This window comes from Gorilla gorilla, chromosome 16 (genome assembly GCF_029281585.2).
Source record: "Gorilla gorilla gorilla isolate KB3781 chromosome 16, NHGRI_mGorGor1-v2.1_pri, whole genome shotgun sequence".
NCBI classification, from domain to species: domain Eukaryota; kingdom Metazoa; phylum Chordata; class Mammalia; order Primates; family Hominidae; genus Gorilla; species Gorilla gorilla.
In genome coordinates this window covers 70,234,063-70,261,539 of record NC_073240.2, presented here as the reverse complement: position 1 = coordinate 70,261,539, position 27,477 = coordinate 70,234,063, and the positions used below count along the sequence as shown (strand labels likewise).

At 45.3% G+C, this 27,477-nt stretch overlaps 2 protein-coding genes and 1 long non-coding RNA gene across 13 annotated transcripts in view; 1 reads left to right on the top strand and 2 right to left on the bottom strand.

Moving 5' to 3' along the window:
- Positions 1 to 6,203, bottom strand: part of KIF23 (kinesin family member 23) — a 34,230-nt gene extending 28,027 nt beyond the window's left edge. For 3 of the 8 annotated variants that reach the window (XM_055363173.2, XM_019011152.4, XM_004056405.4), the window contains exons 1-3: positions 5,967 to 6,102; positions 4,381 to 4,450; positions 2,931 to 3,059 (exon numbers count right to left, since the gene is read on the bottom strand). In XM_055363173.2, the coding sequence (XP_055219148.2) occupies positions 2,931 to 3,059; positions 4,381 to 4,450; positions 5,967 to 5,977 (210 nt within the window). In that variant the 5' untranslated portion in view covers positions 5,978 to 6,102. Of the gene's footprint in view, positions 1 to 2,930; positions 3,060 to 4,380; positions 4,451 to 5,334; positions 5,460 to 5,966 lie in introns of those variants that run through there. The other 5 variants (XM_055363174.2, XM_004056404.5, XM_063698660.1 and 2 more) reach the window with 3 other exon arrangements.
- On the top strand, positions 5,426 to 16,463 carry LOC134757257 (uncharacterized). Its single transcript, XR_010131017.1, has 2 exons — positions 5,426 to 6,291; positions 16,248 to 16,463. It is a non-coding gene; the product is annotated as an uncharacterized lncRNA (long non-coding RNA).
- Positions 16,391 to 27,477, bottom strand: part of PAQR5 (progestin and adipoQ receptor family member 5) — a 105,018-nt gene continuing 93,931 nt past the window's right edge. For 3 of the 4 annotated variants that reach the window (XM_004056407.5, XM_019011154.4, XM_004056408.5), the window contains 3 exons: positions 22,977 to 23,073; positions 20,427 to 20,568; positions 16,391 to 16,946 (listed from right to left, as the gene is read on the bottom strand). In XM_004056407.5, coding sequence (XP_004056455.4) covers positions 16,705 to 16,946; positions 20,427 to 20,568; positions 22,977 to 23,073 — 481 coding nt within the window. In that variant the 3' untranslated portion in view covers positions 16,391 to 16,704. Of the gene's footprint in view, positions 16,947 to 19,318; positions 19,443 to 20,426; positions 20,569 to 22,976; positions 23,074 to 27,477 lie in introns of all 4 variants that reach the window. The other variant, XM_019011153.4, reaches the window with a different exon arrangement.

Below are 27,477 nucleotides of genomic sequence, written 5' to 3'. Positions count from 1 at the left end.
GATACACATAGGCTAATACTGAGAAGATAGATGACCTCACAGTCCTCATGAATGACTCCCTCCTTTCAAGGTAAAGAAAACTGAGGCCCGAAGGTGAAACTTCTCTGAGCCCATGGAGTTAATTAGTATCAAAGCCATCACCAGTGCAATGTTTTTGTTTTCTTCTTTTTTTTTTGAAACAGAGTCTCACTCTGTCACCCAGGCTGGAGTGCAGTGGTGGGATCTCGGCTCACTGCAACCTCTGCCTCCTGGGTTCAAGCAATACTCCTGCCTCAGCCTCCCGAGTAGCTGTGATTACAGGCGCATGCCTCCACGCTGGGTAATTTTTGTATTTTTAGTAGTGATGGGGTTTCGCCATGTTGGCCAAGCTAGTCTCGAACTCCTGATCTCAAGTAATCCCTCTGCCTCGGCCTCCCAAAGTGCTGGGATTACACATGTAAACCATCATGCCCGGCAGCAATGCTCTTTTCATTATACAATGTTGCCTTCTGTCAGAAAGCAGTGACTATTTTTAATCCCCATCAAACCTTTTTATACCTACTCGATACCTACTCGATACCTATATTTATACATACTTGAAATTTACTTAAAGAAGTAAAACTCAGTAAATCAGTGTTTAACTATATTATATCCTTAAAGACCTGCTCCTCCAAAAAACCCTCCCAGACCATTCATTCTTGCTGAAGCCATATTTACTATTTGATGAACAGAACATATAAGGTACATATTCCCTGGAAGTTTACATTATGGTAGAGGAAAGACAATAAACAAGTAAACAAATAGATTGTGGTTAAGTAATGTAAAGGAGGTACACAGAGTACAGACCAGGGGAGAGGGGTTGTGGGGTGCTGTTTCTGATTGGGTAGTCTATACAACCCGAGGAGGTGATATTTAAGCTGAAACCCAACGATGACCCATGCTAAGACCCAGAAAAAGAGAAGTCCAGGTTAAGGCAACAGCTAACAGCCAGGATTCTGCCTTATCCAAGAAACTCAAAGGACTGGATGAATACTAAAAGATGAATGAAGGTGGAGAGACAGATGGGAGACGGATGAAGCAGGATTTTGTCTGTTCAAAGATTTTATTCTTTGAAAGGTTTTGAACAGGAAAATGAGATTTTATGTTTTAAAAGATCACTCTGTCTGCTCTGTAGAAATGGATTAGAGAAGATTCCAAGTGGAGGCAGCTGGGCTTTGGAAGTCTTGTCAATGATACCCAAAGCACACTCAGCAAACCAATGCCAGTCTGAGATTGGTTACCAGACTACTTAAATGTTTAGAAAGTTGTTTTTTGTTTGTTTGTTTCTTTGTTTGTTTGTTTTTTGAGATGGAGTGTCACTCTTGTTGCCCAAGCTGGAGTGCAATGGCGCGATCTCGGCTCACTGCAAACTCCGCCTCCTGGGTTCAAGTGATTCTCCTGTCTCAGGCTACTGAGTAGCTGGGATTACAGGCACACGTCATCATGCCCGGCTAATTTTTGTATTTTTAGTAGAGACAGGGTTTCATCATATTGGTCAGGCTGGTCTTGAACTCCTGACCTCAGGTGATCCACCCACCTTGGCCTCCCAAAGTGCTGAGACTGCAGGCATGAGCCACCATCTGGCACTGCTCAATTATCAGTATTTCAGCATGTATTCAATAGGCTCATCTCTATGAAGAGATTATGAACTAGTTCCCTATTGTCTAACTCACACGGGCAGTTCCATCTAGCACAAGTTGTACAAAAGTCTCAGCTGTGACGCATTAAAAATAAAAAAGCTACTCCTTCATTACAGTAGCTCTGGTCTCAGTGATTAATAATGGGGCTCAGACTAGGGTGGTGGCAGTGGAGATGGAAATGAAAGGACAGTTTCAAGACACATGTTGGAATATAACTGATAGGAGCTACTAATGAACTAGTTATAAGGAGAGGCAAGTAAAAGGTAGGTACCAGGTTTCTGGCTTGAGCAACTGGACAGATGATAGTGCCGTTCCTTGAGAAGAAAACAAGGGAGGAAGTATTTAGAGAGGGAATAAGAAAAATCAAGAACTCTTTTTTGGGCATGTAAAATTTGAGATGCACATGTGACATCCAAGCAGAGATATCAAGTAAGTGGTTGAATGTTGAGAGCCAGAGAAAAGGTTTCAGCTGGAGATACAAGGAGAGCTGGAGGGGGAGACAGGAGAGTGCTGCTGACAAACAGGTTAAAATGAGGATGAAGAGGTATACATCAAATTTAGCAGCAAAGAGGCCACTGGTAGTCTTCTGAAGAGCAATTTCACAGGAATAGTAGGCACAAAAGAGTGAGTGACAGCTAGAAGTAGAAATGGTAACCTGAACTAATCCTACTGCATTCCCACGGTCCCCTCATCTTTAGCACATCTAACTTTCTGTCTTATTTGTATGAGAATTATTTGTTTACCATATATCTTAAGTTATAAACTTTCTAAAGGCAAGGAGTATGTCATGCTCATTTTTTTTGATCTCCTTCCACCCTCCAGCTATCAGCTTAGCACATTTGCTAAACAATATTTTTGAGCTGACTCAAAACTTTACTAAAAATAAAAACACTGCGTAGGAGGTTGATGCAAGTAAACAATGCCTATTATTAAATGTTATTTTCGTTTCCACACATGAAGTTGTATATATAAAACTGCCTAGCACAATCATGTATCATTCCACATTAAATCATCCCTAACACGTGTTCTAAGAAACAATAATACTCAGTGTAAGAAATTATCTGCTAAAAGCAATCCTCTAACTCCAGCATACCAAAGGAATGTCTGTGCATCCCAGAAGTCAAAAACACTTTAGATACAGTGGTTATAATGAAGTAAATAAGTCTTTTGAAAATGTGGGCTCACAAATGAACTTTGTTACATCTAAAAATGTAAAAGTCATTCAGGAAACAACATATTGAGTAAAAACAACTTGGTTCAAATCAGAATTACCTCCTTATAGTCTCCATTTCGGTTGAGTCTGTAGCCCTCAGGAGTATGAAGCTGAACAGTTGTATTATTGATCACTTCTATGCAACACTCTTGATCAGGAAAGCCCAGTGGGCGCACCCTACAGTATACCTGAAGAAATAGGAAGGTGCTTTAAGAAGAAAGTTCGACTTTTGCCTGATTTTTCACTTAAGCTTCTCATTCATTCATTCATTCAACAAACATTCGGTCTCTCAATTTAAGAGCTCTGTATCTCCAAGGGCTATGAAAATTAAAATCTGCTACTTGAAATTGACAAATACAAGTATGTATTAGATATGAGAATACTTTAAATACACACAAAATTAAAATAAATTTTAATAAAAATCAAATTGCAGTGTATTCACTATTATATTGTACACAAATAATAGTTATACTACTACTAAATCTCTAAAAGTCAACAAATATCACACAATGAGATTTTTAAAACTGTTAGAATTTCTTGGAAATGGATGTCAATTTAAAAACTTGTCAGCTTAACCCAACATTTAATATACAAAGACATTTTTATTTATTTATTTATTTGAGACAGAGTTTCTCTCTTGTCACCCAGGCTGGAGTGCAATGGCATGATCTCAGCTCACTGCAACCTCCTGGGTTCAAGCAATTCTCCTGCCTCAGCCTCCCGAGTAGCTGGGATTACAGGCACCCACCACCACACCCAGCTAATTTTTGTATTTTTAGAAGAGACAGGGTTTCGCCATGTTGGCCAGGTTGGTCTCGAACTCCTGACCTCAGGTGATCCACCCGCCTCAGCCTCCCAAAGTGCTGGGATTACAGGTGTGAGCCACCGCACCCGGCCTACAGAGACATTTTTTAAAGCAGGGGAGGGGGCTTGAGGAAAACTCATTCAGCTGTGTGCAAAGCACCTGGTTCCCTTAACTCAGAGCCAGGGACCCACTCCAGTGGCAACGAGGAATAGATTTAAAATACCTCAGAGCAAAGAACCCTTTTTGTTTGCCATTTGTTGTTTTGCTTTAAAATTCTTATTCTTTTTGCCTGCTTCACTTTTTCTTCATAATTTAACTGAATTAAACTTGGTCCCAAGAAGTCTGGAACTCTCCTCATGCCATCAGTTACTGTATGGCATGAACTCAGTTCATATTCTCTGGGATGAATATGAACCCAGTTGGAGATTTTTAATTATCTAACTCTCCAAATTATAATTACAGAAGGTATGCAGTTGACAACCAAAGATTTCATTTTACTGGACTAATTTAATTAATCTTATAGAGAAAATTGCACAGCTAGAACTAGTTTTACACAATGTAGTACATCCATTTAACTAAATGTTCTTTGATTATACTTCCACATGTCTTCTTCTTTCCCTTCCAAGCATACACATAAGACAGAAAGGACTGAAGAGCTAAGTTTCTTAAACACACACACACATAAATTCACAGGGATACCTTACCCCAACTGGGTCTTTAAGGTTCGTTTGGGATCCTTTTTTCACGGTAGGTTTCCGGGGTGTCTTAGCTCTCCTGGTCATAGATTAAAAAATAATAATAACTTTTTTTTCAGTTCAACACGAATACAAAAGCCTCACCTAAAACTTATACAATCTTTCTAGGTTATCTGTAAATTATCCCTTAGCAGTTGCAAAACACTGCATCCCAAATAACATTAATAATCATAGTAGCAGAGTGTTTGTGGCATGCGTAATCCAAAAGTAATTAAAATTTGCTTTAGAATACATTTTTGGTACCAAAGCTACCTACTTATTCTCTGATTAGTTCTATACTTAAAATGGATTGCATATTTTCTTGAGCAACGATTTAACAGAGGCACTACAAATTATAACTGCCCACACTTTACAGACTGACAAGCGATTAACTTCAATACACTATAAAAATGCACATGGAGGAAAACATTCTTTCGTCAAGATTTATGCCTGTACTTTCAAGGAACAACCAGTCACTGAATGCTCAAAACATTACTCTTTGTCTCCAAACAAAATCTGGTCCCAAACTGCCAATTTCTTGGTTTCTTAAGTAGGGGCAATCAAAAAGTTATTTTGATTGATTTCACCATTTCTCTAGCATCTCATCTTTTTCCCTTCACATTTATCTATAGGCTAGATATACATTTAACACATTAAAATTAAGTAAGATTATTGGCTTCGACTGTAGTTTAAAAATATTTTTCCAAACATATTCTCAGATGAAACACAAGCAAATTCGTGTTATTCAGTGCAAAATACTTTGTGGTGGGCTTAAGTTAAACTCAACGTATGTTTCTTATATATAATTTTTTTCATCTACAGATTTTGACTTCGGCCTCTTAATAAACAAGTTGTCTTTTGCAAACGACTCCCTAAATGGTAATAAAGCCAATCCTCTCCTTTGCACGACAAATATTTCTTTACCCAGGAATGATGCTGCGCCGAAAATATTGGCTTAGGAATGTGGGCGGAGGTTCTCTGCGGCCACAAAATACAGCAGAAGTAACTGGCCTGTGTAAGCGGATGCGCTCGGCCTCAAGGACAGGGTGCTCGGCTGAAAAAAAAGCTAGCGGCGATCACCGGTGCCAGGGCCCTCCAGAAACAGAGCCCATCTAACCAATGCCCAGCACACTCGCTCTGCTCCACACACGAGACCACCTCCGACCCGCACTAAGTTGGCCAACTGCACTCTGGAGGCGGCGGCAGCCAGCGAGGGAGAAGGGGAAGGCTGTCCCGGGACCCCGAGGAGGACTGCCCCGCTACCGGGAACCGGGTGCGGCATAAAACAACCCCGGCTCCGGGCCGACCCTTCCTGGCCCCTGGAGGCCCAGGCGGGGCGGCGGGGGGCGACGCGGCAGGGGTCTCCGCGCCCAGGCTCCCGCGGAGCGGCCACACGTGGAGGTTCCCACTTTGGGGTCGCGGCCGCAGCAGCACCGGGCGGGATGCTATCCGCGCTGCCCGCGTACGGCCGCGGCCTGAGTGGAGACGCCTGCCCCCAGCCCCGCGGCCTCGGCCCCCGTCCGCCCTCCCTCCCTGCTCGGCGGCCTCGTACTCACGCTGACTTCATGGCAGCAGGCTCCACGCCGCCCAAACGCGCGTGCGGGACGGCTGGGTGGCAAAGACTGCGGGACGTTAGGACCGGCAGCAAGAACGAGAACTCCGCGGCTAAGGCGCGGTGCTCTGCGAAGCCGGCGGCGACGCTAAGAGCCCAGGTGAGCTCCCGCCTGGCGCATTTCAAACGGGCCAATCAGCGCCCGTCCGCAGGGAGAGGCAGGACCTCCGCGGAAGTGACTGCGCTGCCGGAAGTGGCGCTTGTCTCCTAGGCGACCGACGCTGAAAGGGCCGCGGAGTCGCGTGTCAGGGCTGGAGGGAGATCTTGAGGTATGGTATTTAAACTCTTCCGCCTTGCGATGACGAAACTGAGGGTTTCTTTTCCTCCATCACAAGAAGTTCAATGGAAGGGCCTTTCCAGGGTTGATTCAGAGGTCGGAATGTCGTTCTGGTGAAAAGTGTTGTATTCCTGTGCTGTGCCTTGCTCCAAGTCTCAGGCTCCGTCTCTCTGGCTCCCAAGTCACCACATTATCTTGGCGTCTTTTCTCTCTCTGATTCACCTTTCCTGGGTTTCCCTCCAGCTCTGTCCTGTATGTACATTATTTTATCAAATCTTTTTTTTTTTTTCCTTTTTTATTTTTTGAGGTGGAGTTGCTCTGTCGCCCAGCCTGGACTGCAGTCTTCAGCTCACTGCAACCTCCACCTCCTAGGTTCAAGCAATTCTCTTGCCTCAGCCTCCCGAGTAGCCGGGATTACAGGCGCGCACCACCACGCCCAGCTAATTTTTGTATTTTTAGTAGAGATGAGGTTTCACCATATTGGCCAGGGTGGTCTAGAACTGACTTAAGGTGATCTGCCTACCTTGGCCTCCCAAAGTGCTGGGATTACAGGCGTGAGCTACCACGCCCGGCCTGTTTTATCAAATCTTGATTGTGTTTGATCCTGGCCTTACGGAGATGAATAAAATTTGGTCTTTACCCTCAAGGGGCAACCTTTTGAACCTACTCTTGCCTTAGATGAACTGATTCTATATCACTTCCGTCTTTGACCCTAAGCCGATGACTACCAAATACACATCTACACCTGGGCTCTCATGGAACTCTAGCCCCTTCTCAACTTCCTAAAGGACCACAGCACTGGTAAGGATAGTCACAATATCCTTGGCCAATATTGTTGGTGCTCAGAAAACGACACCCCAAAGTATGGCTCTTTGGCACACTGAGTGCTTTGAACTAAAGAAGACTGAAAGTGCCTCAGAGAAGCCTTAAAAGCAAAGTCTGTCTCTGACTTTCTCCTGCCCTCTTGTCTCCCACCCCTCTGTGTCTCCTAAAGCAAATAATAGAAACCAGAATTTCTGTTCCCCAAGGCGGGTCATGGAAACTAGAACCCCTTTTCTCCCAAGCAAGCCAGAAACATTATTCTAGAAAAACCTAGAAATATTAATCTAGCCTTCCCCCACCTTTTTGTGTAAGAGCTGGCCATAAAGACATTCTTTGATGTACCTTGTCATAAGACCCTCGTTCCAAAAGGGTCTTGCCCTACACTCAGGAAGAAGGAAAGCTGCACAGAGAGGCCAAGAAGAATCTGAACAGACAGGACTTGCTGGATTCCTCCTTCAGTCTGTTACTATTAGATCATACTCCTTTTGTCCAATCACATTTCTACATAGCTGTCCATTCTTCATCTCATCTAAGCATAAAAATGGACAGCTTTCCCTGGGTCTTTGGGTCTTCATTTCTGAAGGCACTTACATCACATAAAACTGTGATTCAATAAGTTATCCATTTATCTTGCTAACCTGTTTTTTGTTATGGTAGTGTCAGCTGTGACCCTTAAGATGGGTAAAGAAAAGTATCACACCTTTTCCACCCCTACATTGCACATTAGGATGGTTCCAACTTTTCCTGTTACAGATACAGCTATAGTGAATGAACGTGGAAATTTATACAATGCAGGTAAATATGTAGGACACATTTCTAGAAACAGAATTGCTGAGTCAAAGAGTATACATATGTGTAACATTTCACAGATATTGCAAATCATTCTCCATAAAAGCTGTCCAAATGTACACTCCCAACAGCCTGTATGAGAGTGCCTATTTCTCCACAATTCTCAAAGTGTTATCAAACTTTTCAGTAGATACCAATCTATTGATATCTCATATCAATTGGTGAGAAAAAACATGTAGTTAAATTTTTCATTTATTTTCAGATAAATGTTGTCTATTCATATATTTTAGAGCCCTTTTGATTCCTTCTCTATCAACTGTGTTCATATTCTTTGCCTCTTTGTTCTATTGGTTGTTCGTTTTTCTTAATGATCTGTGAAAGTTCTTATATTAAAAAAAAATTGGTCCTCATCCAAAATACGAGTTTAAATACTTTTATTTTTCACATTTTGGTTATTTTTATTTGTATATGTTTTGTGACAGCTTAGAAAAAATTTCAGGTAGACAGATTAATCCGTCTTTTCTTTTATGGCTTCTGTTTTGTGTCATACTGGAAAAATACATTCATTCTGAGTTTTTTATTTTATTTCCCATTTTTTGTTTCCTAGTGCTTTTATTGCTTTGCTTCCTATGTTGAAGTCTTTGAATGATTAGGACTTTGTTGTCAAGCTAGAGTTTGGTATTTTGTTGGTTTGTTTGTTTTGTTTTGTTTTTTGAGACGGAGTCTGTCACGCAGGCTGGAGTGCAGCGGCGCAATCTCGGCTCACTGCAGCTTCCGCCTCCGGGGTTCAAGCAATTCTCCTGCCTCAACCTCCCGAGTAGCTGGGACTACAGGCATGTGCCACCATGCCCGGCTAATTTTTTTGTGTTTTTAATAGAGATGGGGTTTCACCATGCTGGCCAGGCTGGTCTTGAACTTCTGACCTCAAGTGATCCACCTGCCTCAGCCTCCCAAAGTGCTAGGATTACAAGTGTGAGCCACCGCACCTGGCCTAGAGTTTGGAATTTTTATCATTTAGGAATTGGGCTTGGTTGCTGACTACTTATATCCTAGTTGCTCTTCAGTTTAGCTTCTACCTCAGACTCCATTGGAACTCGTCACCAAAACTACCACTTCCTTGATGCTAAATCTATTTGACCTTTGTCTTACTTGGCTTCTTAACAATACTAAAAAATGTTGCCCATTCCTTTCTTCCCATGCCTTTATTTTTTCTCCTAGCTGTCTAGCCCTTCTTTCTCAGTCTCCTTTGTGAGTTCTTTTTTTCCTCCCTTAAATGTTGGGGCTCAGGGTTTAGAGCTGGTCACTAGGTGTGCCTTTTCCCTAGGCACTCTCAAGCACTCATATGGCTTCACATCCCATTCATGTTTGCTCTTCTGAGCTCCAGAGCCATATATCCAACTGTCTTCTGGATTCTCCACTTCGATATCCCACAAGCATCTCACATCTAACACATTCTAATCTCTTCTCCCAAACTTGCTCCCTCTCAGTGGATGGCATCCACCAAGCCAGAGTCTAAGGCAACATTGTTAGCTTTTCTCTCTTCTGTCTCAATATTCAATCACTAAATCTTAACAGTTCTCCCTACTAAGTAGCCAAACCTCCAAACCGCTCCACTTTTCTCTGTCTCCTCGGCCACCATCTTCTCTTGTCTGATAAAGACAGCAGTCTCCTAACAGGCCTCTCTGCTGCCACTTTCCAATTCAGTTTCCATTTTGCTCATCTCTAAATCATGGATCTGATTATGTCACATACCTATATGAAACTCTGCAGTGGTTCCCCATTGTTGGAGACCCACCACAGGGCCCTGAGGCGCTTCCTCTGGGGCTCATCACCCATCACTGCCCCCTGTCCCCTCTAGTCATGTGGAACTGCAGTGCCCTGAACACGCTGGGCTCACACGCCATTCTCTGTGCTGTCACGCTCTCCTCCCTCCTTTCCTCTGACAATGCCTTGCCTTCAGTTCTCTGCAGATCTGCCAGCTACCCTGCTGTGGATACTGGGCCCCGTGGTACAGCCCCCACGCCCCCAAAACTGCCCTTTCCCACTCACTGCACCTGTTGACTTGTTTCAGCACTCACATTCCAATTGGCAGTCACTGTTCATTCCTGTCTCCTCTACTGGCTTATCCCCACAGCCTCACTAGATGGCATTGTTGCATGCCCAGTGCCTAGCAGTGCAGGTGCCCCATACATGGCTTGAAGGGATGAATGAATCATCCCTTCAAAGAACGCTCCAGTTGAGGACCCAGTTACGTCGCACCACCTCCAGCTTCTCTTCAGGCCAGTTTCTTCTTCCTCCCTCACTTCTGTATTAAAGTTCTCTGGCTTATTAATTTCCTTAAAACTACCAAATAATTACATCATTTTTCTATTCAAAAATAGCAAAGGGCTACCTATAGCCATTAAAAGATTTGCATTTTACCATAGAATTAGAGATCCAGATCAGGAGTGCGCGTAGGAGGGTGGGGAGAAGAGAACTGAGGGGCTTTTTTCTTTCTAAAGTCAAGTATTTTAGGTATAATTTACATACAGTAAAATGGACCCTTTTTAGTTGTATCATTATGTGTATTTGACAAATATATAGTGTGCTGTAACCACAATCACATGTATATTTCCATCACAGTGGAAAATTCTCTGGGCTGCCTCTACTCCCAGGCCTTGGCAATGACTTTTCTGATTTTCTTCCCTATACTTTTGCCTTTTCCAGAATGTCTTTTCTTTCACTCAGCGTAATGCTTTGATATTCATCAATGTGTTGCATGTACCAGTAATTTGTTCTCTTTTTGTTGCTGAGTCTATTCCACTGTATGAATGCAGGACAATTTATTCATTCACCAGTTGGACATTTAGGTTGTTTCTACTTTCTGGAGATTATGAAACTGGTATAATTATTTGTATAAAAGTCTTTATGTAGGTGTGTTTTTATTTCTCTTGGGTGGGATTGTCGGTCTTACGGTAAGTTTAACTTTATTAGAAACTGTTAAATTGGACCAGGCGAGTCTTATCCAAATCATTGAAGAGGGGCTGACACTACACAAATTCGAAACCATATATTAATCCAAACACCCAGATAAGCAAGTCCAGCTGTGGGAACCCAGTAAACACCAATGACCAGAAACTGCTGAAGCCCCGAGTGTTTGAGGGGAGGTGGTAAAATGGAGACAGCACTGCCTTGGGAGCTTGGACATGCTCCGCACACTGTTCCCTCCCAGGCCCTGCTGGTCACTCAGTGGCCTTAGAAACATTGTCTCAGGTTCCCAGGCCATGAATCTCTGTCACCAGGCCATTTGTAACATGAATGGTTAGATGTTAATGTTTACATACAGAAAACACAAATTAATAAAATCAACCTGGGGATGTGTGTGTGTGTGTGTGTGTGTGTGTGTGTTGGGGAGTTGGGGGACTGTAAAATTTACACAAAAAGGAACAAATGACTTGAACTATATTTCAAATAAATAACATACACAGAAAGGGGGAAATAACCCAGGTAACTGTGACTATTTAGAATCAAGCTTGCCCTCAGGGTCAAGACAAAAAAAAAACAACTTGAAACATTTTGAATTCTAATTAGTAGGCACAGACATTAGTTGGTAATTCTGAAACAACATTCTGTACATTCTAGGATTGAGCAAATAAAATGTATCATGGGCTGGGTGAGGTGGCTCATGCCTGTAATCCCAGCATGTTGGGAAGCTGAGGCAGGTCTATCACTTGAGGTCGGGAATTCGAGACCAGCCTGGCCAACATGACGAAATCCTGTCTCTACTAAAAATGCAAAAATTAGCCAGGCATTGTGCCACGCGCCTGTAATCCCAGCTACTCAGGAGGCTGAGGCAGAATCGCTTGAACATGGGAGGCAGAGGTTGCAGTGAGCCAACATCGTGCCACTGCTCTCCAGCCCGGGCAACAGAGTGAGACTTCGTCTCAAAAAAAAATTTAAAAAAATAATAAAAGAAAACGTATTGTGGCTAATGGCAGTCAGCTTTCTCACTGTTGGAAAAGGGAGGAAAGGAGAAAAGGTGAAAAGTACCTGGGAATTCTTTACACTATTTTGCAACATTTTTCTAAGTCTGAAATTGTATTTAAAAATGGTTGGACTATATCAGTGCTTCTGAACTCCCTTATATTAAAAATTACCTACAGCTTTAGCTAAAAATTTGAAACTACAGGATCACCTCCCCCACTGTGGGTAGTCTGTGTCAGTATGTTTGGGCCTGAGAATCTGCATTATACATCATCGAACAAATTTTAAAAGGGCTGAATTAAATGATCTTTGAGGGCCTTTCCTTCCGTGTTCTGGAGGAGGCAAAAAAATTCAGCCTGTTTCAGAAATCTGTTGCTTAGCATGAAGAGAATGAGCTTGGCAACTGTCTGAAGTTAATTTCTTATGAGTTGACACATTCCATACAAGTACCAAGAGACACAGGAAAGCCCTATAGGCAATTTCTCAAGGGAAAAAAAAATCAGGAAAATCTCAGAATTCTTCAAAAGTCAAGTCATCCAGATATCTTCTGGAGTTAACATCCTTCCAGTAGAACAAGTACCTGCCAGCCTTGGGACCCCTCTACTTAGCTCAACGTGCAATCCCTTCCCCTGACAAGCTGACAAGGCTGGCTCCTTTTTGCCCATCAAGTCTTCCTCAAATGTCAGCTTATCAGAGTGACCATCAATTCACATGCCCTACTAGGCTTAGTTTCTTTACAGCACTTATTATCTGGATTCATCTATATATCCTGTCTGCCTGCCCAACCAGAACACTAGCTTCATTAGGGAGGGACATTGCAGGTTTTTTTCACTTGTGTATCCCCAGTTCCTAGGACAGTGGCCATTCTATACATCGTAAGCACTAACTATTCATTGAATGATTTGCTGATATACATGTGTACAGGGATCTGTTTCTCATGGTGAATTAACATATTTGCAGTGTGGTAGATAAAACATAACCAAATTAAGTGGCAAACAGGATGACTTTATGATAATAAATAAATTCTGTTTATTTTTTTCTCTCACATAGTTCAAGAAAACCAGACATTAGTGTAAGTTGGAGAACATCTGAGTTTGGAAACAGGTCTTTGCCTTAATGGATTGTTGACTAGAAAATCAGAGGCCGACATTCAAATAATATGTTTTGAAGTGTTGTTGTACCGTGTTAATAGGTGTTTCATATAAAAAGGGTATCATGGACTGGGTGCAGTGTGGCTCATGCCTGTAATCCCAGCACTTTGGGAGCCTGAGGCAGACAAATCACTTGAATTCAGGAATTCTAAGCCAGCCTGGGCAGCATGGCAAAACCCTATCTCTACAAAAAGTTAGCCAGGCTTGGTGGCATGCACCTGTAGTCCCAGCTACTCAGGAGGCTGAGGTGGAAAGATCACTGAAGCCTGTCAGGCAGAGGTTGCAGTGAGCCAAGATTGCAACACTACACTCCAGCCTGGGCAACAGAACAAGACCCTGTCTCAAAAAATATTTTTTTTAATTAAAAAATGTTAAAGGGTACCATAAGGTACAAAATAGTGTCAAATGAAGGGTTTCTTGAACATATCTGACAATGCCATTCTACTCCACCGCACCTTCCTCAGAACCTCTCATATGAGCAAGTTTCTACTGGGCAGGGCAGCAGGGGGAACAACACTTCCAGAAAGACTTCAGCAGACCAAATATTTAAACCGCTTTATACTCAGAAGGCCTCTAAATTTCCCATAACATCCTACCAACAATTACAAATTCTTTTTTTTTTTTTTTTTTTTTGAGGCAGGGTCTTGACCTGTTGCCCAGTCTGGAGTGCAATGGTGCAATCATAGCTCACTGCAGCATCCAACTCCTGGGTTCAAGCAATCCTCCCACATCACCCTCCACAGTAGCTGGGGCCACAGGTGTGCACCACCACAACCAGCTAGTTTTAACTTTTTTTTATAGAGACAGTGTCTGGCTCTGTTGCCCAGACTGGTCCTGAATTCTTGGGCCCAAGCAGTCCTCCCACTTCAGCCTCCCAAAGTGCTGGGATTACAGGCATGAGCCACTGCATCCAGCCACAGATTCATTCATTCATTCGTTCTTTCTTTGTTTTAAGACTACTCAAGTGCAGTAGTGAGAAGAGGGGAAGAGTAGAACAAGGAGCTTGATCTATAACTGACTGTGAACAATCAATTGAGCTAACTCACTACCTTCAGACCAGCCACAAATTCATTTCTTTAGAAAAAAGATGAGAATTATTTTCTAAAAACTGAGCAATGGAAAAGGAACCCCTTCAATGGGTAAAGGGAGGTAAAGTTAACTGAATGGCCTTATTCATCATACACATTCAAGTTTTATCACAGTTGTAAGGTCTGGTAAATTTTTGAGTAGTGCTTCTCAAGCAAGGGGAGTGGGGAGAGGTACATCCCATTAGGAATGTGCCACCCTCCCCACCGTAGTCTTTTTTGAGACAATGCCATGGTGAGCAATTGTTACCAATGGGAATGTGTCACATGTCTTAAGTGTAGTGAGACACTTTTTAAAAATTGAGACCCACTCCAGTGAGGTCTTCAGCTGACCCCCTGCCAACCTTTTAGACTTTCTGAGATGGCTTGGATGAAATTATACTCACATTAGACATCTAATGCCTATTATTTAATACTTAATGATAATTAATATATTTGAACCCCTTCTCATTTTGCATAGGAAGCTTTCAAATCAGTGTTCTGCAAACTGTCATAAAATTCTGATTTATAACACTGTCCCCAAAAGTATATAATGGGACTAAAGTTTACCAAACTTATAAAAATGTTATGAAACACTGGATCTTATTTTGTTGATTTAACATTTCATTTCCATCATTAAGCATGTGAAAAAGCAACATAAGCAAAGATTAAATAATCTAAAAATCCTTCAAATTGATCACTCATTATTTCAGTACTTAGTGAGCTAAACATTATTTTGTTACCTATAAAGGAGAGAATGTAAAACACTGTATGTCTTTGGCATTACTAGAAAGGGGTACTTAAACTTTGTACCTTTTTTTTGCCATAAAATTGAAGTTACAGTAAGATGAAATGGAAGCCCACAAGCCCTGTTGGTGTGGAATTCCACTAATAATGTCAGATTGTTGCCAGAAAAACAAATTTTGTCATGCAGCTTGCAATTAATGTACCAAAAATTTACCAGCCCATATAATTTTATCAGTCTGCCTTCCCCAGAGGAAGTAAACAGATAATAAAACTAATGAAATCATATTTCTTGACCACTCTCATCCAATATAAATTGTTACTTGTCCTTCGAGTATTAGACAGTGAGCTGTTTACAAGGCCATTCAGATGTCTGGGCTAGTTAATGGTAGAGGCAGTAGTCTAAAATATGGAGTATTCCTGAGTCAGCAAAGAGGATCCTGCATTGTGAGGAAGCCCCCCTAAGTCATTACCAAGTGCACATCTGGGTTTGATGGGCCTCTGTCAAAAGTTGTTTTGCATCCGCATTTCTGTGTTCCCTGAAAACACCATGAAATACTGAACTTTAATCAGTAACGCAACAAATGAGAAAATGCTCAGTGTTTTAGAACTATTCAGAGTAGAAAACTCTGGAACATAAAATGAGGTTACGCCTTAGTTGGTGAGTTGCTAAAACTTGAGATCAGGCGAAACAAAGCTGATAGGTCTAATGCCTTTTGGAATGTGTAACACCAGCAGTTCTTCAAGTTTGGCCTCTGGCCCTCCTGTATTAGAATCATCTGGGAGACTTGCTCCAGTGCAGATCTCCTCTACAAAACCTACATTTAACCTAGTGAAGCAGAACCCCCTGGTTTTCCCTAGGAGTCTGCATTTGTCACAAGCTTACTGGATGTTTCTGATTCACAGTAAAGCTTGAGAACACTATATGTGACCACCCCACTGGCAAGGTGATTAACTTCTTATGCATATGGATACTAAATTTTGCAACATATTTGAAATGCTGAAGCAATATCAAATGTATGACATCCCCAAATATAGCAATTTCCATTGGTTTAAAAGGTGGCATATGAGCACAACCAATTGGGATTAACTCAGTCAACTCTTATGGTTTAACACATTTTACCTGCACTGAAAAATACTTTGCAGATCAAACTGGCAAGCAGAAAACAGAACATACCAGAACACATGACAACCCGCTGTGGAGTTTTAAGAAAAAAACTGACAAACTCCAAATCCATAATGACATGAGAACTTACACTTTGAAGGCAGAATGGACTTGTAGGAAGAGAGGACTCCCCTTCTGTTCTCCCTTCACTAGGTGGAGAAGGGAAGAAGGGCTCTCCCCAGACAGCTCTCTTCATTCTGGAATGTTTTGCCAGTCCCCAAGGCACTCAGTGACCAACTTTCTTTCACAGGTCCTCCCAGTGACTGACCTGGCTCATTCTCCGAAAGTGGTTGACAGGCCACTACGAGAGCTCTTGAGAGAAGCTTTGTGACATGAAATTCATCAAATGAAGCAAGATTCATTTTTAAAGAATAATACAAAGCTCCAGAGTAATATGCTTAATCCAAATGTTTAAATAGAATTTAAAACCACATTTTAAGTAAATTTAAAATTAATGAACTATCAATAGTTTGCCTTAACAAGGACTTGCTTGAACCATGTTCTCCTTTTAAAATCACACACACAGAATCAGTGTACATTTAGAGAAATTTCCCCAGCTGAATACATTTTTGACATGAATTCATTCAAAAGACACCAACCATTATGAATATTTTAGGCCATGATAAGCTGTAACCACCTCCGGCTTATGGTGGTTAGGGTGTTGCAGCTTAATGTTGACATCTGGCATGAAAAGCTTATGGTCTGAGTCATGTTTCTTTTTTATGTAATTCTGGCTTGGGAATCCGATACAGAGCAGCTGAGAAATAAATTATGTTGCTGAGGCTGAAGATGATGCACAGAAGTATGGCTCCAGCTATCTGAGAGAAAGAGAAGGGCTTGGAGGTGGCCAGGAGCCATTCCTTCCTCAGAGTCTTGTCCAGAAGTATGGCTTCCATCTGCATGTGCGTGGCCAGGATCACACACACGTGAAACAGCTGGTGACTGTGACCTATGGCAAACACAAAAGGCCATCAAGATCAGCAATGAAAAGGAATGAGTACTGATACATGCTATGGCATGCATGCTAAAAATGATGCTAAGTGAAAGAAACCAGACAGGAGACCGCATATTATATGAAATCTCCAGAATATGCAAATCCATAAAGACAGAGAGTAGATTAGAGGCTGCCTCAAGCAGGGGGTGAGAATAGGGATTAACAGTGCATGGGTCTGATGGAGGGGATGAAAATGTTCTAAAACTGATGTATGGTGAATTTACTGAAAATATCATTAAATTGTATACTTGACATTAGAGAATTATTGAATATGTGAAATATACCTTAATAAATTTATTTTTAAGAAGCAATATGGGAAAAATAAAAGGCCCATCAGAGAAAACCAAATCCAAATTCTTTTTTAAAACAACTTATCCACCAGTCTCATTTTTCAGATGAAAAAATTAGGCACCAAAGTTCATCTCTTGAGAGCCAGCACTGATCAGCTCAGAGTCTCACTTCAGTGCTGAGGGAGAAGCTGGCTGAATTTTCTGTTGGCCACTAACCAAGTGGACCTCTCCCTACTGCCAGTTAGTCACAGATATGACCAGGACTCTTCCTCCCCAGTGCCATGCTGGACCCAGCTCACATGGTGCCCTTCACAGAGGCTGGGAGCCCAGTAGAGGGTAGTGGGAGTGACAGGGACAGGGACGTGCTGGGTGGTTGGTGGTTGGTGAGAAAACAAATCCAATGCCTAGGGTCAGGGGCAGCTTTGGGGGACAACCCTCAGACCCCAGGAGTAAGGAGGCGACCACATGTGTTATGGGCTGAATGATGTCCCTGAAAAATACATGTGCTGAAGTCTTAACCCCCAGAATGAGACCATATTTGCAGATAGGATCTTTAGAGAAATAATTAAATAAAAATGAAGTCTCTAAGATGGGCCTAATCCACTATGCTTGGTGTCCTTATAAGGAAAGGAGTTTAGGCCAGGCGCGGTGGTTCACGCCTGTAATCCCAGCACTTTGGGAGGCTGAGGCGGGCGGATCACGAGGTCAGGAGATTGAGACCATTTTGGCTAACATGATGAAACCCCGTCTCTACTAAAAATACAAAAATTAGCCAGGCATGCTGACACGTGCCTGTAATCCCAGCTACTCTGGAGGCTGAGGCAGGAGAATGGCGTGAACCCGGGAGGCAGAGCTTGCAGCGAGCCGAGATCATGCCACTGCACTCCAGCCTAGGCGACAGAGCGAGACTCCGTCTCAAAAAAAAAAAAAAAAGAAAAGAAAAGAAAAGGAGATTAGGACACAGACATGCACGTATACAAGAAAAAGATCATGTGAAGACAGATGGAAAGAACGGCCATCAACAAGCCAAAGAGAGAGGCCTCCGGAGAAGCCTACTTGCCAACACTTTGATCTCAGATTTCCAGCCTCCAGAATTGTGAGAAAATAAATTTCAGTTGTTTAGGCCACAACAGTCTGTGATACTTTGTTATGGCAGCCCTAGCAAACTAATGCAGCATAAGAGTTAAATAAGGTTTCTCTTTTGGTTTTAAAAAAATAAAATGAAAAGGCTGGGCATGGTGGCTCACACCTGTAATCCCAGGATTTTGGGAGGCCAAGGCAGGAGGAATGCTTGAACCCAGGAGTTTTGAGACCAGCCTGGGCAACACAGTGAGATCCCATCTCTAGAAAAATAAAAAATTCAGTGTTTCACCCCCAGGACCTATCTCAGAAGAAATATTCAATAAATGTGTCCTAGGAATGAACCAGCCTGGCCACCTCTAGTATTGAGCAGGAGCAGAGTTAGGAAGATTGAGCAGGAGCAGAGAGGGATTCCCACCTCCAGCAGACTCTGTTAGTTAAGGACTGAGAATGTTCCAAATCTTGTTAATGATCTGTCATGAACTATTGTCTAGGAAATGTCCCCCAGAGGGGTATTTTTCAGCTCTGTACCCCTAGGCCCAAGAGGATGGGACAGAGGTGAATAAAATGTTATTAAGAAACCTGAATGGTAGCAAAAGAAGGCCCAGGGCCATTTTTCCTGCAACCCCAAAACTTGCTACACAGCCACCTCTACTTCATTAAGCAGGGCTGGGGAGGTGGACATGGCAGTCAGGATGCTGGTGACTCCGATTCCCTGGCCTCTCCTTTTCCTCCTTTTTGGAAATCTGTTCTCTAAGCATTTCACTAGTTACAACCCCTTCTGACACAACAAAAGAAGAAAAGGAGATAAAACTTTAATCAGATCAAACAAATTGCATCTGGCCACATCTTTTAGTGAGAGGAGATGGAAAATCAGGAACAAAATGGGCTTGGGGAGAAGCAAGCTTCCTGCCCTGGTGGGGACAATGACTGGCCCTTTGATTCCCATGTACTCACCTAAGGAACTCTCACCCCAAAGTCTTGTCAGCCTCACCAGAAATGATGCAAGGGTTCCTCCTCCTAGCCAGTCCCAGAGCCAAAGCGGAGGAGGCACATTCTGCAGGGACCCGCCCCTCGTTCCCTAGACAGAACGGGGAAAGAACTCTGCCAGCAGGTGGAAACCCCCGTGACTCTGACACCTTCTCTCCACCAGATCACTTCAAACTTAAGTGAGCTCAGGTTCATCTGGAGGATGACTCGGCCTCTGTGTGAGTATTGGGTTTCACTCCTGGAGTTTCTGGTTCAGGAGGTCTGTGGTGGGGCCTGAGAATCTGCATGTTCTCAGATGATGCTGATGCTGCTGGCTGATGACCACCCCTTGAGAAACCACTGCTCTACCCTGAACCCCTGGCCCCCTCCCGTCCACCATGCTCAAGACAAAGAAAGATGCTTTCTCCCCTTTTCCCTTTTCTGCACAGCCCCCTGTTGTCTGGTACCCTCAGAGCCATCTTCATCCTTTCTTTCCTCTTCCTCTCCTCGGCTGCTCCCAATGTACTTTTTCTCTTCACATAGGATCTCTCTCACCCAGGCTAGAGTGCAGTGCACGATCATGGCTCACTGTAGCCTCAACCTTCCAGGCTCAAACCAACGCCTCCCAAGTAGCTGGGACCACAGGTGCACGCCACCATGCCCAGCTAATTTTTGTATTTTTTGTAGAAACGGAGTTTCACTATGTTGCTCAGGATTGTCTTGAGCACAGTCTCAAGTAATCTGCCCACCTTGGCCTCCCAACATGCTGGGATTACATGCGTGAGCCACCACGCCCAGCCCCAATGTTCATTTAATCATGGGATTCCATGTTCTGGATGACAATAAGACACACTGGTTCCATACCCCATCAGAATGCTTTAGGCTCCTGGGCCCACCTGCCCTCCATCCTGCCCATGCTACCTAACAATGCACCTGCTGCAGACATCCTGGCCTCTGTCAACTTGCAATGTTACTCACCTTGGCCTCTCTCTCTGCCCTTCCCTGCTGTTTGCAGTTACGTGCACTGGAGTCAGGGACAGGACCCTCCCCAGTCAGGAGGGCAATGAGCAGAGCAGCAGGGCTGTTGCCCACTCACCGATGTAGTCAAAGCGTCCAGGGGCTAGGCGTTCTGGCAGATGTGCAGAGTACAAGAAAGAGGCCAGGAGGGTCATGATCATGTGCTTCTGGTGGTACGAGGTGGCTTCATTTTGTGCACTGTCCCCTGGGAACAGGAATAGCTGCAGGTGTTTAAAGAAACATCAGGTCTTGAGAGGACAGGCCTGAGGCAGGCCCTCTTCCTTCTCAGCACCTGCATCTGGGACTTTGGGGGCTCTGACACCCACACATGTTAGCACACACACACAAACTCCAGAGGCCAAGGCCCTCACCTCCTCAGGTCTGTGACCTGGTAGAGGAAACTCAGGCACCATGTGAGCGGAGCTCCTATCCTGAGTGTGGTTGATTGAGACTCGAGACTATTGTATTTCAATCCCCCAAATACTCATGAGAGTCTTTTGGGTTATTTACTTAACTGAATCGGAGAGAAAAAGGAAAGAAGAAAGGAATGGGAAAGGAAATGAAAGACAAAAATCCTATTAGATAATTGGTATTCTTTCTGGGGTAAAATGTAAGTACAGCTGACTCTTAACATGCAGGCTAGGGGCATTGACCCCCTGCAGTCAGAAGTCCATGTACAACTTTTGACTCCCCCAAACTTAATTACTAATAGCCTCCTGTCGACTGGAAGCCTTACCTGTAACAAACTGCCAATTAACACATATTTTGTGTAGGTATTATATATTGTATTCTTACAATAAAGTAAGCTAGAGAAAAGCAAGTGTTATTGAGAAAATCCTGAGGAGGAGGAAGAAGAAAAGGGATCGGTCTTGCTGTCTCATGAGTGGCAGAGGTGGAAGAAAATCCATGTAAAGTTCCAACCCATGTTTAAGGGTCAACTGTTTAGTGGATTCACACTGGAACTCACTTTTTATCAGCACATCCACTGAACTGGTGCTCCTAATTAAGGCTTTAAGGCCTAGAAATCCCTGGAAGGCCTTCTGAGTCATCCAAAAGTATCAATGATGGCCACTATACTGTTTCAGAGCTAAGTATAGTTTTTGTATTATTGTTATAAACAGTCGTAGTAGCCACCACTTACTGAGGGCAGCAGGCCAGGCCTCTTACATGCATCATTTCACCTGAGTCACAATTATCATAAGGCAGACTCTTCTCCATTTTGCAGGTGAGGAGGGTGGGCCAGAGAGTGACTTGCACATCACTTAGTGAGAAGTAAAGTCAGGATCCGAATCCAGGCAGGCTGATTCCAGCATCAACATCACCACTTAGAACTGGACCTCCCCTTCCCTCTGCCCTCCTCTGACTCAGCCATATGCCAGAAGCACACGACGCTTGTCACAACACAGGACTTGCACTGCCTGATTTGGAGGTACATGGGATAGAATTGCTCTGTCTGCTTTTGGTTTCCTGTGTGTGGTCTGCGCCCTTGAGGAAGGAGTGAGGGGAACGGGCTGCAGCCCCGTCTTTGGCGCTCTCCCAGACCCACAGAGGCAGAGCACAGAGAACGTGCTCAATGCCCCAGCTGCTGGGTGGAGCTCAGCCCCTCCCCTTGTCCCTCAGCCCTGCCATCTGGGCTTTATTCTTCAAGCCCACAGGACGCTGCCTCTAGGAGGGAACTTCACTCACTGGGTACTGGACAGGCACCGCAGAGCCTATCAGATCCATTGTTTTCCCCCTACAAAGGAGGGCTAGTACCCTTATGTACAGATGAGGAAACTAATCTGAGGCTCAGAGAGTTGTGTGTCCTGCCTGAGGTCACATAGCCAGTGAGCAGTGGGGCCAGAATTTGAACTCAAGCCCGTATGGTTTGAAAGTGCATGGACTTTCCCCTTCTAGTCCTACTTGTTGTCCCTCCTACACTCTCTTCCTTTATGCTCTCCATCTCTTTCCCATCACTCCTTTAAGACCCTCATTCATGCCTTTTCCTTCAATACTAACAGTATACTACTTGATGATGAAACAATGCATTCCCGAACTCTTGCTACCAGTCAGCACTTGACATGTTCCCCGTGTAATCCTCCCCACAAACCCATGAGGTGTTATCAGGCCCAGCTTACAGATGAAGGAAATCGAGGCATAGAGAACTGGCCCAGGGACTGACAGCAAGTATTGGAGACCTGCCTGCAGAGCTCGCTCTCCTGCTCACTCCACTCAGCCCCAGGCTGCCTGTTCTATGACGTTCCCGAGCCCCCAGTCATATTGTCAGTCAGGGCCTCTGTGCTTATGCCATCTCCTAACCACTCCTCAAGTGCCACCAAGGCAGCACCTGGGTGTGGGGGAAAGAAAGATAGATCAGACTGTTACTGTGTCTATGTAGAAAAAGGAAGACATAAGAAACTCCGTTTTGATCTGTACTAAGAAAAATCTTCTTATTTATTTTCTCAGTCTCTCGTCCCACCTGACGAGAAATACCCACAGGTGTGGAGGGGCTGACCCTCTTCACCTGGGTCTCGACTCCTGTTTTGTTCTACGGTTCCCATTGCAGTGCTGTGACCCCCCAGAAGCTCAGGAAAACAACTGACTTCCTGGTGTTGCCAACAGGCAGAGAGGAGATGCAGCCAGTCCTTACCCTGTAGAAAATGGGGAGGGAGTCCCAGGTGTACGGATAAGCAAAGGCGAGGACACGAATCACCTTACAGAGTCTGGGCTTCTGGATTTCAAGAAACCTAAATCAGGGAAGGAAAGTGGGGAGGAAATGGAATGAAAAGAGTCTCAGCAAATTGCATACGCACATGCATGCACACCGAGGGCCTGGTCATCAACAGAGCACAAGCATTTTTCTCAAGCTCCTGTGGCCAGCAGCTTCTCCACCAGCCTCGTCCATTCCTCCCACCCCAATGGAAGTGACAAAACTTCAGATGCAAAAAGATCTCCAGGGACACCATCCCCTGACCATGGGAAGCAGTGGTGTCCAGACTAAGCCAGAAAGGAGGCGCTGGGCAGAAACCCTTCAAGGGCCAAGTTATGTAACTGCCAAAGAACCTTTTAAAATTCTAGTTGCTACAGGGACAGGGAACGGGTAGGGGGAATCGGGGGATCCACTGCCACAGACTCTTGGGGGACACACTCTGCAAAGGCTGAGATGCACCCATCTAGTTGGAGCCCAGGTATTATCATGCAGGAGACCTGGGTTCAAGTAGGTGTTTGATCCTTGGAGAGCTTTCTGGAATATTTATACCACACACAGGGATACTTGGCTTGGGAAAACTAAATAAACATGAAGTCTTTCCTTCTCTCCTTCATTGCCACCCTCACCCAACCTCCAATCCAAAGACAGCTGACAGCAACATTAAAACAAGTGATGCTGATTGTTGAGAAGAGAGGCAGGTCCCCCCAGACAGAACATGACAGGGCCTCAGCTGACTTGGGCCCAGCCTGGGGCAGCAGCTCAGGGTATGGGGAACTGGGTAGCACAGAGAGCAGGCTGCACACTGGGAGGACATGGGGAGGGGCAAGGAGGGTCTCTGCACAAAATCACAGCCCTGAACTGAGGCCTGGGTAAGGAAGTGCTCATGGGCCCTGGCTGGGCCACCAAGGCCAGGTAGTAGGGACAGGTACAGTCCCCACATCAATGCTGAGGTGTACTGTGGAGGGCTGTGTCCTCCCTTGGGGCCCACAGGGCTGCAGGGTAAGGACCCCAGCACAGTGGATGCACAGCCACATGCTGAGGCTCTTGGGATGGCTGTTCTGGTGCAGTCTGTAAAGGCAATGCATGCATTTGGGCCCTTTCAGCCTTTGCTGACAGTTCTGCCCCCTATCACACTGGAGGGATGGGGTCTGTGTCCTGCTGTGGCTCCCACCTCTGCTCCCAAGAACCTCGGTCCCAGTCCACAAGCCTGTTCCTTCTCCTTCAAATGCCATCTGCTGTTTCCTCTGAGCCCAGACCGATTTCACCTGGCCAGGCTGTTCATATCTCGTATGAGCCAGTAAAGCCACCTGACCATAAACCCAGCTGCTGCCTGTATCCCTCAGCATGGAGTATGCAGGGACTTCCACATTGGGCAGTTAGGGAACCCTCCTCAGGCAGGCGCCAGATCTGGTCAGGCGTGGATCCCGGGGACCCAGCACAGAAGCAGGTCTGAGGATGCGGACATTCTCCAGGCTATTGTGCTCCACTCAGTCCTCAGGGCAACCGAGCACAAATGGCCCACCCGGAGATTCCTGTTTCAGGAGAAAGGGACACCACTGTGTGCCCCGAGAAGCCCCACAGCCTCCCAAGACAAACCCCAACTTCACTCCAGCCCACTTTCGTGTTTCTTCTTTCCTGACCCTGCCTGTAAGTCATACATGGCACATGGCATGTACCAGGTGAGAAGCTCAAGGAGAAGGAACTAGGATGCATCATCCCCCCCGAAAAAGAACCAAACTCCCGGAGAGGTGAGGCAGCGCAGCACTGTGATTTTATGTGGAGAGCTTGATCGGGACACACTGGGTTCAAATCCTGACCCTGCCCTTCACAACCACGTGACCTCGGCAGGTCTCTAACCTTTGTGTACCTCCTGATCCTCATGTGTAACACAGGGACAATGACTGTGCCTCGTCACCGCCTTGTTGTATGGATTTGATGAAACGATGTTCGCGAGGTGTTTAGAACTGTGCATGGCACAGTCACACAGACTAAACAGCAGCTTTTAAAAACACATGCATCGTGGAGCTCCATTCTCTCCCCATCCCCACCTTGTATCTATGTTGGTCCAGAAAATAGGAACAGGAGGGAACAAATAGGTTCTGGGTGATTTGCCTGAAGTCAGATGAGCCAATAAGAAGCAGAGCTAGGATTTAAACCCTAGGCTTTCTGGCCCCCAAGTGTCACCCCCTCTGTCTCAGGCAGTAGGCTGCGCAGACTCAGACCCCGCCCGGCCTTCACCCTTCCCTGCCCGGCCTTCACCCTTCCCTGCCCGCTCTGCCCCTGGAGCAGAGGGCACACACTCCTGCTATCCCGAGAGCCAGGTATCTGCCTCACCGGCCTTCTTAGTCCTCCGGCAGACCCTGCCCTGCCGCGACAGGCCGCCCCCTCCTGCCCTGTGCCCTGCCACCGCCTGCCGTCTCCGGGTTGAGAGGCTCGCTCTTAAAGGGCCCCTGTGGCCACTTACACTCGAAGAAATCTGGCTCTGGCTGGCGAAGGCCATCCCCCAAAGCATGGATTTTCTGTGACTTGAGACAACATTTCGCTCGGCCTGATAAAGTGTTTCCCCAGGGGCAAACGGACCAGCCTCTCCAGCTGCAAAGCCGGGTCTAGAGGGAAAAGAGAAGGAGAAAAAGCAGAAGAGAAGAGAGACAGCAACAGAGAGAAAAAGGCAGAAGGGCTAGTAGCTCAGGAGAAGGGCCGTCCGCTACCAAGTTGCAGTTCCGCATTCGGCCACGCGATGTCGCCACAGCCAGAGCAGAGCCACAGCCGCAGCATCCTCAGAGGCGCCCCACGTGCGGCCCCACAGCCCAGCCTGCTCGGGCTTAGGGCAGTCCCGCACCAGAGGGCTAAGGGGCTGCTATAGAGGAAGTCAGGTCTCTGCTCAGAACGAGGTTGGCAGGACACACTGCGTTACGGGAGAAGCCTTCGTTAAGAAAGGGTCGATTCAACACAATCTGACAACAAAGCTGGAAGGATTGGCAACTGGAATTCCGGAACTACGGCTTGAAACTAGCGGGCCTTTGGAAAAATCATTCTATTGCAGAGGCACACGCACGAGTGCACGTGTGTGTGTACATGGTGGCGGTGGTTATGGTTGTTTTATTGTGTAGGAGTTGTCTTATTTTGGAGAACTGCAGGGATGTAGACATTTCCCCATGCCCCTAACTGGCTATAGCAGCACTTTATCCTCTGGCCAAGCCTCTGTCTGAGAACCATGTCTGCTGAGCCTTCTACCTCCAGCGCTGACCCCAAACTCCTTCCAGGTCAGCTCCACCCCTCTGAACTGCCTCAGCAACTGCCAAGCTGTCCTTACAGCAGAGCTCATGGGTGAAAATTAATCTCTCGCCCTCACTGCTCTGACCAGGAGGTTTTTCACTCAGCAGCTCTTTGAAAAAAAAAAAAAAAAAAATCAATCAATGGTTGGATGCATTGGATGGAGATGGACAGTGATTTGTGACATACAGTACTTGCTGTGTAACTAACATTCCTGAAGGGAGTGGCAGCCCTTTCCTGTGCAGGCATGAGCAGGCCAGGGCCCCGGCCACCCCCACCTTGCTCCAAGAACCACGAAGAGGGCACGCATTCTCTCATTTCCCCTCTCAAATGCTACAGAATGAGAAGGCAGTTTTCTGGAACATTTTCATTTGAACCAAAGTCCATGACAGTAAGAACCAAAAACCACTCAGGGGACGACAAAGCTCTCTATGTTGAGATTGGCCTTAATGGTCTGCCTTGTAATGGAACGAATGCCATTTCAACCCTGATTTTCGGGCAAGCATCAGATAACTATCAAGCAAATACTGAGGTTCCTGGTCTCCCCCTGTGCTCCTGGGAGGGGAAGGTGGTTCTCTCCCGCTCCTGCCCAACTGCAGCCGGATGGAGCAGGAGGGAGAGGCAGGGGTGGAGCCTGGGGGGAGGAAGACAGCTGGGAAAGGAAGCTTGGAGAAGACACTAAGGCATTGACATTGCAGGATGCCCAAACCAGAGAGGACCCAGAGGGTATTGTCTCAGATGCTCTCATTGAAGACGTAGACCCTGAGGCCCAGAATGGACAGTGACTGCCTGAGGCCATACAGCAAGTCTGGGGGAGCAGGGTTGAAATTCAGGCCTCCAGATGCCCACACCCTCCTCTCTACCCACTTCTTCTGAAATTACTCAGGGCTAGCATCACTTCTGCACACGAGTCAGCTTTCTCACTCTCCAGACACCAAAGGCAGAGACAGGGAATGAAGAGAGGGGAGGACAGGCCTTGTAAGAGCAGCAAAACCATGGGTTGGGGAACGTGGAGCAAGGACGAGGTACAAAAGGCACTGGAAGGGCCACAGCTGGAATGCCCACTCTACCTTTGGGTGCAAGAGTGTGGCATGTGCCCCCTTCCTCCTTTTTGATTCCAACATAGCCCCTCACCTCCCTCTCCCCTCAGTTCCCACTTCAGTTGATG